At 43.2% G+C, this 16,364-nt stretch overlaps 1 protein-coding gene across 1 annotated transcript in view; it reads right to left on the bottom strand.

Annotated features, from left to right (window-relative positions):
* Nucleotides 1-16,033, bottom strand: part of ARG2 (arginase 2) — a 20,996-nt gene extending 4,963 nt beyond the window's left edge. Inside the window, exons 1-4 of the mRNA XM_032111039.1 lie at nt 15,850-16,033; nt 15,656-15,728; nt 2,608-2,785; nt 1,656-1,815 (exon numbers count right to left, since the gene is read on the bottom strand). Coding sequence (XP_031966930.1) covers nt 1,656-1,815; nt 2,608-2,785; nt 15,656-15,728; nt 15,850-15,966 — 528 coding nt within the window. The 5' untranslated portion in view covers nt 15,967-16,033. The remainder of the gene's footprint in view (nt 1-1,655; nt 1,816-2,607; nt 2,786-15,655; nt 15,729-15,849) is intronic.
* Between the last annotated feature and the right edge of the window lie 331 nt (nt 16,034-16,364).

Here is a 16,364-nt window from a genome sequence, read left to right on the forward strand (position 1 = left end):
CTGGCAAGAGAGGCCTGCTCCCCCACTGACCCCAGAAAGCTTACAGTATTCTTTTAGCATGAAACAAAAAAAAGTTTAAAAAAGATTACTGCTTTTCTATGCTGCTCAGGAACTGGAACCCAGCACACCAACATCTCCTCCTTCCTCAGCTATCAAAGAACTTAGGTTTTGTTCTGTTCCCACCAAGCCATAAACTGTTCACCTTAGGTGAGCTCTAAAATTCACAACATTTTCTCTTACGTCTCCTGGGAAAGTATGTACAGTTGTCAAAAAGAAAAAAAAATCACCCCCTTTAACTTACGGACAAAAAAAGTAGAAATACCATAACCTTTTATAGTAACCTTTTCATGTTCTGAGGCTGTTCCAAAAAGCCCCAATAGCTTTGCATTAATTTGGGAATTCTAACATGTTTGGAGGGATCACATAAGAATGACTAGAAAGAGTAAAGTATGTAAAAGCACCAAGTTATTCTATTGACTTGTGGATGGAAATCATTCAAAAGAATTTGCAGGAGAAAAAGCAGAAGAGCTTTATGAGATGACTGCAGTATTGCCATGCTTAACAGAAAGTGATGCAGTGGTATCTTCAGTAGTCATACAGATTTAAACATACTTGTTCTTGCTTGGAAAGGGCATATTTCCAGCAACACAGCATCTCCACATTTATCAGAGAGAAATGAGAAATTTAAGAGTAATAACTAGCAATGCAGAGTGCCAGAATAAAACAGTCAGGTTTTCTGCAGCTCCAGCATCCATTCTCAAGATGCAGTTACTGATCCTGCTCCCACTCTCCAGCCTAAGCTTCAGCAGAAGCAGATTGTTGTATCCCGGTTCCTGCTGCAGAGGCCCCGGCTGTTCACTGCACAGGTGCTGCAGATCCCTGTAGAGGGTGACAGCCCACAGCTGAGCCAGGCAGGGTACGTAGGCCTTAGGTCAACCCACTGTTTAGCATCTTGACAGCAGCACAAATGGGGCATGCTCATTCCATGTGCCCCAGGAAACAACACTCTTTGATTATTTGACCTCTTTCCAAGACAAAGGCTCTCTCTTTAAAAGCTCACTGCAAGCAGTTACAGCTGTTCTGATTTGTAATATTTGCAGTGGAGCCAATGCCAGAGCAGCCAGTTAGGAGAGATTATGCAGGAACAGCCCCTGTCAGGCCCCAAGGTTGTCAAAACATGGAAGAGCCAAACTAAGCAGAAGCAGCATGCAAGGTATGCAGGAACCAGCTGTTCCTGGAGGTGAGCTCAGCTCGGCTCTCACAGGCTGGGCCAGGGGGAGGTTCCTGCTCCATTGGTAGCAGTGCTGCCATTGCCCAGCCTCACCAACAACCCTGCTCCTGAGGCAGGAGCAGCACCACAGTCAGCTGCTGTGTGCAGCAGGTGGGAACCCTGGCTCACTCTGCAGCCCACGAAGGTGCAAACACGAAAGCTTTTCCTCATTTGTGTTTCTAAGTGTGCCTGTATCTGTGTTTATATGTGTTTGTGGCACTTGTATGCATGTGTGCATGTGCACATGTACACACACAATAATACATATTTTTCCTTGTATTCTGATAGAAAAGGTCTGCATTTGCAGCAGGTAAGAAAGTACCTCACATCATCGATACAATGCTCTGAGTTTGCTATGTAGGATAACTACAATCAGGATACTCACTTTATCTTGAAGCTCCCTCAGGAGGAATGAGAGAGGTTGTCCATGGAGGCTTCCAGACTGAGTTGTGAGAGGCGTGTTTATATCAGCATGTGCATCCACCCAGATCACTCCGAGGTGTGGGCACTGCCGTGCATGGCCACTAACAGAACCAAGTGCCAAGCTGGAAGTACAGTAGCAAAGTCTTTAGTCACCATTTCTCCTTCAGAACCACTACAAGGACAATGGGAAGTCTCTGCAGCTTCACCCATGTTACATTTCCACACATCAGACATCTGTGACAGTAAAGGGAGCATCCCATACAAACTGCATGGCATGCTGCTGCCGTGATTCCAAGAGTAACTCTACAGGCCTATAGTGACAGATAAGCCAGAGTGCTCTGCTGTCTCTTCTGTCACCCTTCCCACACACTTAATCTTCACCTGCTCTAGATACAAACGCTCTAAAAAACCCTTTTATTATTCTACTCGTGACACCTTCCCCCACAATTCCTTCTTACATGCCCTATCTTTTTGAACCAATTCTCAGACCAAAGGTTAGTTAAAAAGAGGAAAAATATTCATGTTGTAAGATCTATTGCAAAATTGTCTGTGTGCAGGCATTACAACCCCATCCTAAGAGGTGACAGGCGAAAGAGACACGTCACTAAACATTCAGCAATAAAGAAACTGAGCAGTTCGTCTTAAGGAACCTGATGACATAAACTTTCCCAAACAGGAAACCTCATTTGTGTGTCTACAGATCACAAACCAGTCTGGAACTAAGCAGTACTCTCTTAGGAGGTCAGGTTCTTGTAGCTGTCTTCTATGCTCCACCCTAAAAGCTCCTCCCTAAGGTATTGCCAGGAAATGACCCTGAGTTGTTCCCCCAGTCCCCCTTTTTTTAAAATTAAATTCTTGCACTCCCAAGTGTCAGCCTGCAGCATGAACCATTAATTATTTTTAGGTCAGCTCACCTGTGATCACCTCCTAAAGTCACACATCTGTGTCCGGCAGCTACTGCTCTGCTCACTGCATCAGCCAGCACCTGGCTGGCCAAGCCCACTGACCGCGGGTATAAAATCAGGTTGTTGTACAGTTCATCGTTGGGAACTTGAGTGAAATTCAAATCTCCAAAGTCGTGCACTTGGCATCCTGGGAACACAGCAACAAAAGGAGAAAGTGACTTATTTAAATAGCTTCCCAGGGAAATGTGCAAAATCAGTTGGCCAAGTATGAAAGGAACAATGGGAAAGGAACGGATCCACTTGACTATTTGCATGGGATGCAAACTGTCACAGCATTACAAATTAGAAAGTTTAAGACAACATTACCAGCTTAAGCTTAAGACAGCTTTAATTTAGCAATGAGCCATGCCAATCATAAAAAGTCACTTAGAAAGTTTGAAATTTTTATAATTATTTAATGATAAATTTTAACATTAAAAATTACAGCCTGTATTGCCATCTTCCTTCCCATTTAGACAGATTGCATACAGCCTCAAATTAGCTCAATTGCTCAAAGATGTCTGGAACTACACATTTCACTAACTATACCTAAGTCCCAACAGTTATTTTACATTTTCAAGGCCTCCAAAAATCCAGGCACAAAAGTGCCAAGTTACCAATAATATAATTTTTTTACAGTACTTCCAAGGCAACTCTACGGAGGATTCACTAGTGCTTTCTTAGGAGAATCTGTCCATTTTCTCAACACAAGATACTCTAGAAGGCATTTTAATTCTGGGACCTTGATCCCTAAGCTCTTTGAGATCCTTTCATTGCCAGTTACAGCTTGAGTGGCTGTTGAAGTCTGAGAACATTCTGGGTGTAAAACTCAGCCTTTCAGAGACTCAGTTTGAGACAGGCCTTTCACTGCAGGCTCTGATGAGGGCAGTAAAGGCCCCAAGGTATTTACAGCTACACCAGTAGTGCCTTAATAAGACCATCCTGAATACCAGTCATGCCTGTCCTGTTTGCTCCTCAGAATCACTAGTCTGTTTGCAGTTCAAAGCATCCAGGCCAGAGCTTGACATTCTCCCTTCAGCCATTCTGTGCTTAATGGGGCAATTTAAAAATTTAAGGCAAGTCAACATGAAGAAACAGCCTATTTGGGGCTCTGGGTTCCTGCTTAATTTCCAGTAAGCCATCAGTTTAATGTCTAGGAAACTGGCTCTGTGAATTTGCTTGGTGGATATTGCACAAAAGCATAGTTGAGAGATACATGACTTTTATAACTTTAAAAGGAGTTTTGATAGGTGAAATGAATGAAGGAAAGTTATTGAGTCACTTGTGCAGATTCGGTGCTGGGAAGTTGGCAAGCACACATTTTATAGCAGGGACACAGCTGGGCAGATGCTGGGGTATTTGCAAATGTCAGCTGAGCACAGCTACTCAACGAACGACTGAATAAATGTCTCAACAACTCATTGAGAAAACACATTATTTGCAGTGACTCAAAGCAGTAAGCAGGACCATGACACACCACTCCCTGCTTTTCAGAAGGCAACACCAGTACCCAACAGCATTTTTTTCCTCCTGCAGACATTACCTAATTAAGCAACAGGATGAAGGCTCTGGAGTTTCAAGCCTATTTTGTTCAGATTTGAATGTGCTATCTGATCTCTGTGTGACCACTATATTTTCTACCCTCTGTTTTATGCTGCTGCTGTGCAGAAGCAGAAAAAAGTTGTGAATTCCAAGATGTTCAGTAAAGGTTAAAAGTTTATTTTTTTATTTGTATCATCCTACAAGGCTACTTCTCCCACATACACACACTGCTACCCAGTCCAGCATTTCAAAGTTTGATGAAAGTACATGAGCATGCCTGGGAGACAAGTTTTGGAAGTAAGACTTCAATGGGTATCAAGACCTTTTGGAGACTCTTGTAAAAGGGAATAATATCTTTGATCAAATACCTCTGACATCTGTGGGGAATAAATCTGCAGCTGGGAGCCATGTGCAGTGACTAACACATTACAGAGTGTAGTGGAAGAAAGGACTACAAGTTAAGTGTTGTTCTCTCCTACAGGACATGCAAGCACATAACAGTACTTTTACCCATTAAAGAATGAAAAACGACTTCCTTTAATTCTGTGACAAAGCTCCACCTTCAGATCAGTATAAAACATATCTAAACATGCCATCTTTCACTGCACTTGAAGGAATCAGTTAAAATTCTCCAGGTTCAAGGCAGGCCACACATAGTAGATTCTAGCAAGTGTATTTACAGAAGTAGCAAGTGTTCAATAATTTCTGCTTTACCCTGCCCTCCTCCAAGTTCCCATTGTAGGGCTAAAAGACTTGGTTCAGCTTCTGAGTAAAAAATCCCATTTGTTTCTTAGGATCACATCAGGTTTATACAGCTTAACACTTTTGCGGTCCAGAATTCTGCGATCTTGTCCACTTTTTGAACATGTGGTACTCATAATTCCCTCTTAATTATTTTCATAGAAAAGCCTAATGTCTGTTAAAGGTAATAGATGCCTTCACTTTTTGTTACCATGTTCTAAAGTTCAGATAGGATTCATGAATGTTGTAGCAGTTTCTTTTCTCAGCTTTGTGCATCCCTTGTCTCTAGGCCCACTGTTTTTATGTGCTTGCAGAGGACAGCTCAAGTTTCTCAGGTTGATAAGGAATGTTTTTCAGCCAGCTATCCAAAGGCTAGCAGATTAAGATACAGTTCATCTCAGAAGTACACGCTAATCCAATACTCAAACGTTAGTATCTTCTCTTACTATTATTTCTTTTAATTGTGGCTAGTATTTTGAGAACTAGGATTAAATGACCTTAGGGCAAGGGGAAAGCTTAGAGAATAGATAGTACACAGAGAAAGAAATTCACAGTACCTAGATACGCCATGTATCCCAAAGTGTGGGAAGTGTATACGCATGTGTACACACAGTTTTTCAGTTTGACCAGATACTAGAGATGAAATCAACATGCACATTTGTCTTAATGTTACTGAACAAAGAAAAACAGTTTAGTACATCAATAACTACTTTAATAATTTGACATAGCTTCTATTTATAGTAGCTATTAGTCTAAAAGACCTGAATTATTTTCCATTTCATCTGCCTGCTTGCACATAGATTTATTTCTTAAATCAAAGCTCTCTCATCTACATTATTTTGTGCACAGAAATTGCTCAATGAATAGACATGCTGTACTGCAGTGCAGTCTGGTGGATTTTGCTGTTATTTGGCCATTAGTGAAAGATTTTATAATCTACCTCACCAAGCAATATCCACTTACTTTCTTTGGTAGTTGGGGCACACTTTATTTTGTATAGATAATAATACTTTGTTTTTTAAGATACTAATACAAACAAAACAGCTTTTTAAATCAGCACAGAAAGTTAACATGAAGACTATATGGGGCCTTTTAAATGACAATAGATTCAAGTTCTGAAAGGTAGAAAAAGCTATGGGCAGATAGGAAAGCCAGCTTCCTTACATTCATTAGAAAGCACAGCATCCACACAATTTGTCAGTGAAGAAGATCAGGTCTAGCCAGGGTTAAAGTTTTTTTAACTGAAACATAACCATAAGTGCCGGAGTAAACACCACAGACATTTTGCTAGTAACTAAAGAATATGAAATTAAATGTGATCAAGAGTCTTTTGTTTACACTTTCAAGCTCTAACAGAAATTATATTCAAATGAACAATATATGATGTTTGATTCATTAGTCAATTACCAACAGTGCAGGAAATTTATAATATCCAACATACAGGTCAGCTCCACCAACACTCTGGCTCAAAAAGAGATCCCTTTTTGAAGTGAGGAAAACAAAAAAGCAGGCCTGAATAATCTATTTCTGTTACAGAAGCTTGAAAGAGATACAAGGGAGATAAAGGTGTCAATCTGAGTATGAACACACAGTATAGTTACATAACTAAAATGTGCATACGCACAACAGTCCTGTCAGAATGAATGACCAGCGTGGAAAGGCAGCATCTACAGTGCAATCCTCAGTGTTTAATGCCCCCCCTCTGACTGTCATCAACAGAGGTGCCTGTGGGCATATTTCAGCCAAAAAATTAATAGATTAGCTTGAAATAGTTTGCATAGTAGATCATTCCCAGGTTAACTTCTTTTGACCGGACCAGGTTAGGGAAAGATCACAGAGGCATTCAAACTGCAGACCAGGGGATGGACAGCTGTCATTTATCCAGCCTGCACAGCCAGAACCTTACTTGTATCAGGTAGAACAAATCCACATTTTTCCTACTTAGGAGCCTTAGGCTTAAAAATAATAAATAAATAAATAAAAATTAAGAACATAGTTGAGCAAACAGTTCTGCATGCCTTTTCAAACAAGCAATGTATCACTCAGGCTCAACTCAGTGATGCTTATAACTGGGACATAAGATGCCTTTTAGCCAGCTGTATGACATGGCTGAAGTTCACTTCCTATCATAAGCAAAATACACACAGGTAGCCAGCAGTTACTACAATAATTTCCCTGCACAGATCTAGAGAATTTTCTTCTGTAAAAACAGGCAGCTCATGTCAGGTGGCATTTAACTGGAAAAATCTGGGCAGCAGCAGGGAAAGCCTCCCCCCCATCCTCCTCTACTCGGAAATTGCACCAGCAACAGAAGCAGCAAACTGATAGTGGGAGATTCAGCTTTCCAAACCCAAGCTGTTTGCTGACATTGCCCAATGGACACTCGCATAATAAATATAACAGTTCTCCGAGGCAGCAAACGGGAATCGGAACCAAAGCACATGGAATATGGGATAGAACTGATCTCTCAACACTGCTGGTTTACGCTGGGTATTTGTGAACTGGACATTAAAAAAGAGAAATCCTAAATGGAAAAGAATTCCTAGTGGGAAAATAAATCCTCTTCTGGGTGAACTACTGTCAAAAGAATCTGGAAATCCCACAGTTACTAGACCTTATTTCATACTATGTTATATAAAGCTGCTCATGTGAAAACATCATTCCTGTAAACTGTTTTCTCAGATTGTAGCACCATTTACTAAATCACCGCAGACACAGAAAGGCTTTTTGGGATGCAATGACTATTATGAACAACGTTTATAGGCAAACTTAACATTTTACTTCCCATGAATGAAACCAAGTCACCATCCTTCTTTTCAGTATAAACCCATTGGCTTATGGTGGGGGTTTTGTAATCCTTTCTCAGAGACACTGTCAAAATGTTACACAACAGCAAACAAATGATTCAATTCATGATGACCAGTGCATACTGAAGCTTTTTTTTTAAAGACAGTTTTAACCCTCCAGAATTATCCTGAGCATGTGTGTGTGTTACAGCTACACGAACAAAGCACATACTTTCATTTTATATTAATAGGAAATTAGGCTAGCAAGATTCCCACTGCAAGAGACAGACTTCAGCAGCCTAATTTAATCATAACCCTCTTGCTTGGAAGTTCATTACACAGCATCTACTTCTCTTTAAACTGAGTAGGTGTCTGCTGGAAGAAATCTTCTACTGGATACAGGTATTTGATGGCTCAGTAGATTTCTGTGTCCACTCTAAAATTTCACTTCCTAAAAGGCAAGTTCTTGTTTGAGCAATTCCTATCCTTTTATTTGCAATTTTGAAAGGTCTGATTTAAGACAAAGTTTCTATAGCTGTACATATTTTAAAAGCTTAATCTCCTACAAAAGCAACAAGCAAACCCAATTCCAACTGCTCCCCAAGTCTGTAGTCAAGATGTCCCTTGCATAAAGTGAGCCAAAATGTATTTTTCCAACCCCAAATCGAGCAGCCACCTCATTTCCCTTTGAAAACTGCTTATAACTTTAATCTCTTATGAAATTCAGTGCACTTGACCTTATGAGGTCTTCAAAAACGTCAGTATCAGGTGTTGGGAAACATTTGCACTGTGGCTTGCATCAGAGAGAAGGGTGTAGCTATTGCATCTGCCACACCACCAACAAACCCTGCAAATAAGCTTAACCCAGACACAGTTCCTGATAACAGTGGGGTGCTTACAGCCGTAAGGAATCATAATGCCAAAAGAGCTTTCCTCAACAACAAGCACCTTGTGCTTTAGATTGTTACAGAAGTAAGCAGTTATTCTATTAGTTAACCCAGACACGTAACACTTGAGAGGAAGGGAGACCAGAATATATTAGAGATTGCTGAAGTTCTCTTCCTCTTACCAGCTGCAAGAAACTAACATCTGACCACTTCATATACAAATGAAAAATCTGGTGGGTTGTTGGTTTGGGGGGGGGTTTTGTATTGAACTTAAGTGCTTCATTCCCTGCTTTTCAGCAGGTGGTGTTACAACAGAAATTTCCACCTTTCATCCAAAACCAGTCCTCCATACCATATTCATATAAGCATATACTTGCCATAGGTATCTTGGTCTTGAGAGTCCACAACAAGATATGGGATTAAAGTTTCAAATGAGAAAGCAGTAATAGATCATGTGCTCTGTAAAGCAGATCAAAACCCAACTCATTTCCTAAGTTTCCCCTCTGTCATCTCACTTTGTGCCTCCCCCTAGTAACTCCACTGCTTCAACAGCATTCATAGTAAAAAAATAAACCAGGATGTGATCTAAATTTACTGCAATCCAGAGAGAATTATATAGGTGCAAAAATTCAGGTAAGTTATGTATTAAAACTAATTTTATAATAATAATATCTAGGATGAAGGGTATCACTATAAAACCAAAAAAAATACAAAGCCCCCAAGAGCTCTGTTCATTGGTCCTTGAATCTAGTCTCCTTTCATTTAAAGATTAGGAAGAAATAATCAATTCAAATCAGGTTTTCCTGATCTTCATCAGCATAGCTTTAGTTTTAAAGGTATTTAAACTAAACTGACACACAGGACAATTACAGTTAAAGCACCAAGTGACATTTACCCCAAATTCACTAAGTTTCTTTCAAAGCCAATTCATACTGTGCAACCTTCAGTATGCACCAGCCAAATGGGAGAGGGAAAAACAAACATCAAATCGATGACTGACACAAAGCTTTTCATTCCAAAGCAAAACCAAGCAGATTGTATACTCTATGAGCATGGGGAAGGGAAGAGACTATCAGAACAAACTGACTGCAAGGGCTGCTCTGACTCTGTATGTTTTCAGTGTTGGCATTTTTCTCCTAACTTCCAAGGCTACTTGTAATCATGCAAATATCGAAGGTACAACATTCCAAAGGATAAACCACAGCTGCTGAGCACAGTTGTGCGCAGCAGAGCCCACTCCCCCAGGGGAGCTTAGCCTCCCCTGCTCAAGGCAAGATAGCCAGTGAGGTCTGTTGGGAAGAGGCAACCTAAAGACAGCCTCAGTGGAGGCCTCCTCAAACAGCCCTCCTCCAAAACCCCAGCAAGGCTCCTTCTGCCTGCCAGGTCATCAGAGCCACTTCCTGGCTGCCTTCCCTCACGGAGTGGAGCAGTACTTGCCCTTGATGCATTCTGACAACGGGCATAATTTCAAAGACTCCTTGCAAATGCCAGTTACAATCAGCCCCTTTGGCTGCGCTTTGATTTTTGACAAACCACTGATCTCTGAAGGTAACCAACCAATCATGGTTAATCCACATTTGAGAGGTAAACAAGAATAGCAGAGTCTCTTGGATCTTTATCTACCTCTGTATAAATAAAAAGAGTTAATTAAGTCTAGTTCCAGAAATAAGTTGCAGTACTACATAAGTATGTTTTACTGCTATTATTAAACAGAATTGTTTGGGCATGCTTGTGTCTAAGGGAAAGGAAAGAGAAGAGGACTGCCAGTTACCCATTCTGTTTCAGGGGAAAAGGGGGAAGAGGGTGTGCCTGGGTGAAAAATGCATTCCTATTTCTGCTTTGTAGGGAAGAAGAATTAGCTGTTAGTCTGACCTCTTTATGCTATATCCAAACTGATTTTTTTCCTGAGAATGTTCCTAGCAAATGAATATTTACCTTTGACAATACTAGCACCAGATGTGATCAGAAATAAAAAAAAACCATGAGCAGTAGCATTTCTTACCTCACCAATGCAGAGATCTAACTAAACAACATGCTGCTTAAATGCCGGGAGTTATTTAGAATTTTTCCTGTCTCCCACTTCAACTTTATCAATAGCAGAAAACATGAGTCAAAAAAAGCCAGATCTTGATGTTATCTATACAACAAATTTAGACTTTATTGGAATTCTAGACATTAGAGATATTTGACTGGTTCTACTAATGTCTTTACAAGTTTAAAATACTGAGTTTTGAAGAGAAACAACTGAGGTCAAAGCTAGTGCAAAACTAAGCTAGAATCTAATCCAAGAATTCAAGAATCCATTCCTGACAGATCTTGTTTCTAACATGTAAATCCAATTTTAATTCAACTACAGGGCAAGCAGAATGGTTTGTCAAATTCTCCAGGGATACAGGCAACTCTTTAAACACATTTACTGGATGGACTGATGAAAATTTTTTTCCCAACAATGCAGCTGTCCCTCTTGCCAGTCCACATCAGCTGAATCTCAGCACCTATACTTATTTATGCATAATTGGTGCATAACTAAAAACCTGTTTATCTTCCTCCTAAACTCTTTACTAAAGAAGATTTAGGTGGAAAAAGATGATATGTAGAAGCAGCTGCCTCATGATTTATTAAGACTGATACTAACCATATGAGCTATCTTGGTGAGACAGCAAAGTTGAATTGCTATTTTTGGCAGCAGATGTCAATAGGAGTCCAATGGTTTTGGGCAAAGCAGGAGCGAAACTCCAGAGACATGGGGATTAACAGCTCCATGCCTCTTTTAGAGGCGGTTACTCCTTTCTGAGTCACTCCACTGACCTCATGAAACCTGTTACTGAAGAACTTCTTTCCGGTCAAACAGAAGAATGGCGATATGATGCTCATTCTCTCTGACAAATATAGTTCTACTCTGTGTGTAAGCCATGTCTCCACAGTGCACCAGCTTGTCAAGCCAGCAACTCAGATCCAAACTTTGCTAATCAATTCTACAGTAACCCAAATCCAAGCCTGACTAAGCTCAGCAACCCAGCTGCAGCCAGTTCTAAATAAAGACCAAAAGAAATTAATTCAACAATCAACATACAAGAATGAGCACTTGGGAAGAAATCTTACACGAAAGTTGTTTCCATGCTAGCAACAGCAGAGGAACTCTAAGTCACCTCAAAGGCTACTGTAAGATACAACAGCTATCTATTCAGTATTAAACTGAGTAAGGCCTTTCTCTCCTCAAGAGAGAGGACTAGGCAAAACTCTGGATTGGAGTTTGATCAGATTCTCTGCCTAATCTATAGCCAACAGGCGAGGCCTAAGAAATTCTCACTTTAAAATACTACATACTTTGCACTTTCTATAGCTTAGGCCAAATTAATCTGTCACCTATCTTCCCCACTCCTACCCAACAAAAATCCAAAAGCCTCCACATATTGCACCGGTTTCTGTTTACTATTAGAGCAATACACAGCCCTACACACTTTGCACCCTTTTCTCCTCCATACCAAGGAGTTATGGGTCTCTGTTTTCACATAGCACTTTAACTTCTTTGGAAAGATATCCTTTAAGGTGGTAATAGTTTAGTTTTCCTTAGGAGAAGAAGCAAAGCCAAAAGACAAACATTGCCAAGGTGAATAAAAATCCCCACAGGCAGAGTCAGTTATATTTTAATTTACTCCTGCTAGACTTGCACACTCGCTGCTTTTGGCTTGGGAGATGGACTCCTGCTACAGTAACCCTGAGATACTACCAAAAGGTGAAAGTGTTCTCTCTGCTTCTAACAAGGGGAAGCAGAGTCAAATTGGTGGTTCAGATTCATCTCTGACAGTCTGGTACAGACTAGCAATAACATCTGCCTCTGTGCTCCCTCCTCGGATTTCAGCCTAAGTGTAAATGAGCCGTTCACAGGCAGTCATTACTCGAAGCAGCCAAGAAGTTACCATACCCTGGAGGCATGGTCACAGAATCTTTCAAGGGAGAGATGCCCCCCCAAAAATAGAAATTGGAATAGCACCTCAGAACACTGCAATAGGACTACGGAAGAACAGAAATTAGGATAGGGTCAAAGGAACAATAAAATTCCCACCCAAATACAACAGCCAGTGAAAGCAAAGTGCAAAACAATGCAAAAAGTGGAAATAAAGATTTAGTGTTCTCACTTTCTGATATGGCTGGAGCACTGTCAACAGAAGTCATTAAATCAGGCACACATGTGGCTGCTTCATACTCAAAGTAACAAACAAACACAGTACATGCATCTTACTACCCAAATGCTACCTTTAAGAGGGCCCTCCAGAGCACCTTCATTTTATACAGGTTGAGTCGAACTTGAATTACAAATGGAAAATGAATAAAGCAAACTTTAAAATTTCAGACAAACAGAAGAGTCTGATCACCAGAAATCTCTTCCACTTGAAAGAAGGTGAGAGCAATTTTCAGAGTTACTGTTAATACAGGGGAATACTACCTCTTTCCCCCATCTGTACTTCTTTAGATGGCCCAGAATCCATCCTCACTCTTGTAATGGGAAGCATCATTCCACATTTGGCCTCATACCCATTTTCAAACTTGTAATGACAAGAAAAAAATCAAGTTTGTAGCATTCTTTCATATCCAAGCAGGCAATGGAGGCATGTAACAAACACTTTCTACATGCACCCACATACACAGACCCTATTGTCACAAATGCCTCAGAACTGGACAATACAGATCAAGAAACACTGTACCTTAGACAAATGTCATTTCTTTTTAAAGGAAAAACCTGGTCTGCTGCAGTATAATTTGCCTGTTCCTGGAAAACAATCAAGACCCCAGGAAAATTATTAACTCTTGTAATAAAACAGATAAATAGAATATCCAAATTAATAATGAGAATCATACTGTGGCTCCATTCATACTGTGGCCTTCTTAAAAGTATGAGAAGAAAATTCATAGTGTTAGAAAGACAAAGGAAGCAGCTAAAGTTTTACTGCCAGTTCAGCATACCACAGGACTTCAAGTAATGGCACTATTATAATAGTACTGCAGCCAAAGCTATCCTGGCATCCCAGGGAAGAAAAATAAGCAGCCCACACATTAAAAAAAATCGTTTGTTTCAATTTACAACAAATGTGTACAGTACAAAAGGCTACGTGGCAGCATCCTCCTCCATCTACCACCCTCCCCTCAAGCAAATTGTCTTTGCACTGTAAACCACTCCTCTGTGTGTGCTGGTGACTGTCATCCTTTCAGAATGGACCCTCACAGCAGAACCTCTTCTTAAAAGGACTGCAGACATCAACACCACCTTAAAAAACAAACCAACCCTACCCCAGTGGAAGAACATGCCAACAATAGGAAATTGCAACTGCAGAAGGAAGAAATTCCAGAGCCTCTAAAAATTGTAAGGGAACAGCAAGAAACAGCTCCACATGCATTACTGGTTAATGAGTAAACAACCTGTAAGAAGCTAAACAGTGAAAGGATTTTTTTAAATTTAGTTTCGCTTGCTTCATTTCTATCCCCATAACATTTTGATACTGGAATCCAGAAAGGGCTTGAATTCCCCTTTCTTTCTGCCTTCTACAAGCCCCTGTTGAAGTGAGCTTGTGTCAGGCAAATGAGAGGGTTTTTTTCTCCTAGTTTTTAATTTTGTGGGGTTTTGTGGGTTTGGGGTTTTCTTCAAAGAATTCTTACAAACATTAGCTCTGAACCACTTGAAAGAGAACCCCAAGCCTTCCAGTATAAAATTCTATTACTGATACAAAATAATCTGCTGCATACAGTCTTATTTAGAATAGCATCTTCCTTTCAAACCTAGCAATTTGTTAGTTTCAAATAAACTTTAGGTTCAGTAACTATTCCAGTACAAAGAACCTCTTTTAGATGCCCACTTCCACATTTGCTGAGGTTATAGATCACGTTCACTAGAATTCAAATATTGCCAAGCATGGAAAGTGTCTGTACTTTGCTCAAAACAAGAAAGGAAAAGAATACCTACTCATTTGGTTGCAAACTGGGACTTTTCAGCTTGTGAATCATAAGATATGCAGGATAAGCCTACAGGGATGCACAGAACAATTGGTTCTGTTTTGAAGAGTTCTTACAATTCAGAATAAAATTGCTAGAGGGTTATTAGACCATTATCTCTGTATGCATCTAAACTCCGCTGACACTAACCACCCAGGGAGCACATATTGGTTCTTTCTGTGGTCCAGCCCTGCAATCCATCCTCATCACACCGTTTTCAGTAACACTTTTTAGATTAAAGTTTCTCCAAGACAGAGTTTAGCTTTACAAGTTTCTCTCCCTCGTGCCCTGTTTCTAGTAACTGTGATACAGCTTTCGGCAGGTCTCAGCTTGTAGAAGTAATAGATGTGAGTGCACATAATTAAGTGCATGGGTTTGCATGCACAAAAAGACCAGAAACAGCCCATTCACAGGGTGGTACTTGCAAGCGTTTTCGAAGCAAGACTTCAGACAAGACCTCTACACAAAACTGAGGGCTTCTCTGCAAAATTCTGAATTTCATCACCTGAAGGCTTTAGGAACAAGCTGCTAACGTACACGGAAAGAAAACGGGAAAAAAAAAAAAATGCAAAGCCCGTACTGTGTGAGAACCCGAGGATCACAGTTACTTGTCTGGATGCCCTGAGCGCACACAGCGCCCAAACGTTCCGAACAGCCTCTCGCTTCCCGGGCTCTCCGGGAGTCACCACGGGAACAGCACACGCTCCATGCGCCGGAGAAGCGCTCGCCGTGCCAGGGCAGGCGGCTCGCGGTGCGTCCCGCTGTTCCTGGGCAGCCGGAGCGCATCGCGGCGGGGGAGCCGGGACCACCAGCCGCTCTTTGTTCCGGGGACCCCGCAGGGCCCGGTGCGGCTCCTCCCGGTGCGGAATGCGACAAGCCTCTCCTTCCCGACGCCGCCGCAAAGCTGCGGGCATCGCCGGCGCCAGGGCACGGTGCGGTCCGTGAGCCACTGGCGGCAGGACGCATCTCCCCCCACCCGCAGCGAGCGGCTGAGTCACGGTGCCCCGAGAGGAGAGGGGGGCGATGCGGGCAGCCCCGCAGCCCCCGGCGCCACCCCCGCCGCGCTGTGCTCACCGAGCCCGGCCAGTCGCTCCACCAGCCCCGCGGCACGGAGGGTAGCGGGACCGTGGTCCACTCCCCGCTGTTTCTGCAAGACAAAGAGAGGGGGGGACGCGTCAGACAGCGCTGCCCGCAGCCAGGTATGCGAGCCCCGCCGGGGGAAGGGGAGCCGGGCGGCCGCGGCACCCGGCGCCCCCCGCGATGCCCACCTGGCCCCTGGAGAGCGGGGCTCCCACCAGCGCCACGGAGTGCGCCCGCCTGTGCAGCCGGAGCGCCGCGTCGGGCTGAGCGCGGAGCAGGCGGGCGAGGGGCCCGCGCAGGGCCATGGCGGGGCGATGCTGCCGCGCGCCGCCCGCGCCCCGCTCTCTTGAGGGCTCCGCGCCGCCCCCCGCGCGCCGCGGCCCCGCCCCCCGCGCCCCCGCGCGGCCCGGCCAACGGCAGCGCGCGCGCACGGAGGTGTGTCCCGCCCCCCCGCGCGCGGCCCCGCCCCCGCCGCCCCGCCCCGCTCCCCCCGCGCCCCGCCGGGGTTTTTCCACTGCGGCCGCCTCGCCCCGCTGCGGGCTCGGCTGCCGGGCCCCGCCGGGCCGCGCCCCTCCGCCGCCTCCCTCCCTCCGCACCTCCCGCGCGGCGAGGGCGGCCGCTGTGGGAGCGGGGCCGGAGGCAGCGGCACGGGCGGGGCTCGGGGAACAAGCGGCGCCTCTCAGCCGGGCTCCCTGGCTGGCCA

The sequence above is a fragment of the Corvus moneduloides genome, chromosome 6, assembly GCF_009650955.1.
Source record: "Corvus moneduloides isolate bCorMon1 chromosome 6, bCorMon1.pri, whole genome shotgun sequence".
Lineage (NCBI taxonomy): Eukaryota > Metazoa > Chordata > Aves > Passeriformes > Corvidae > Corvus > Corvus moneduloides.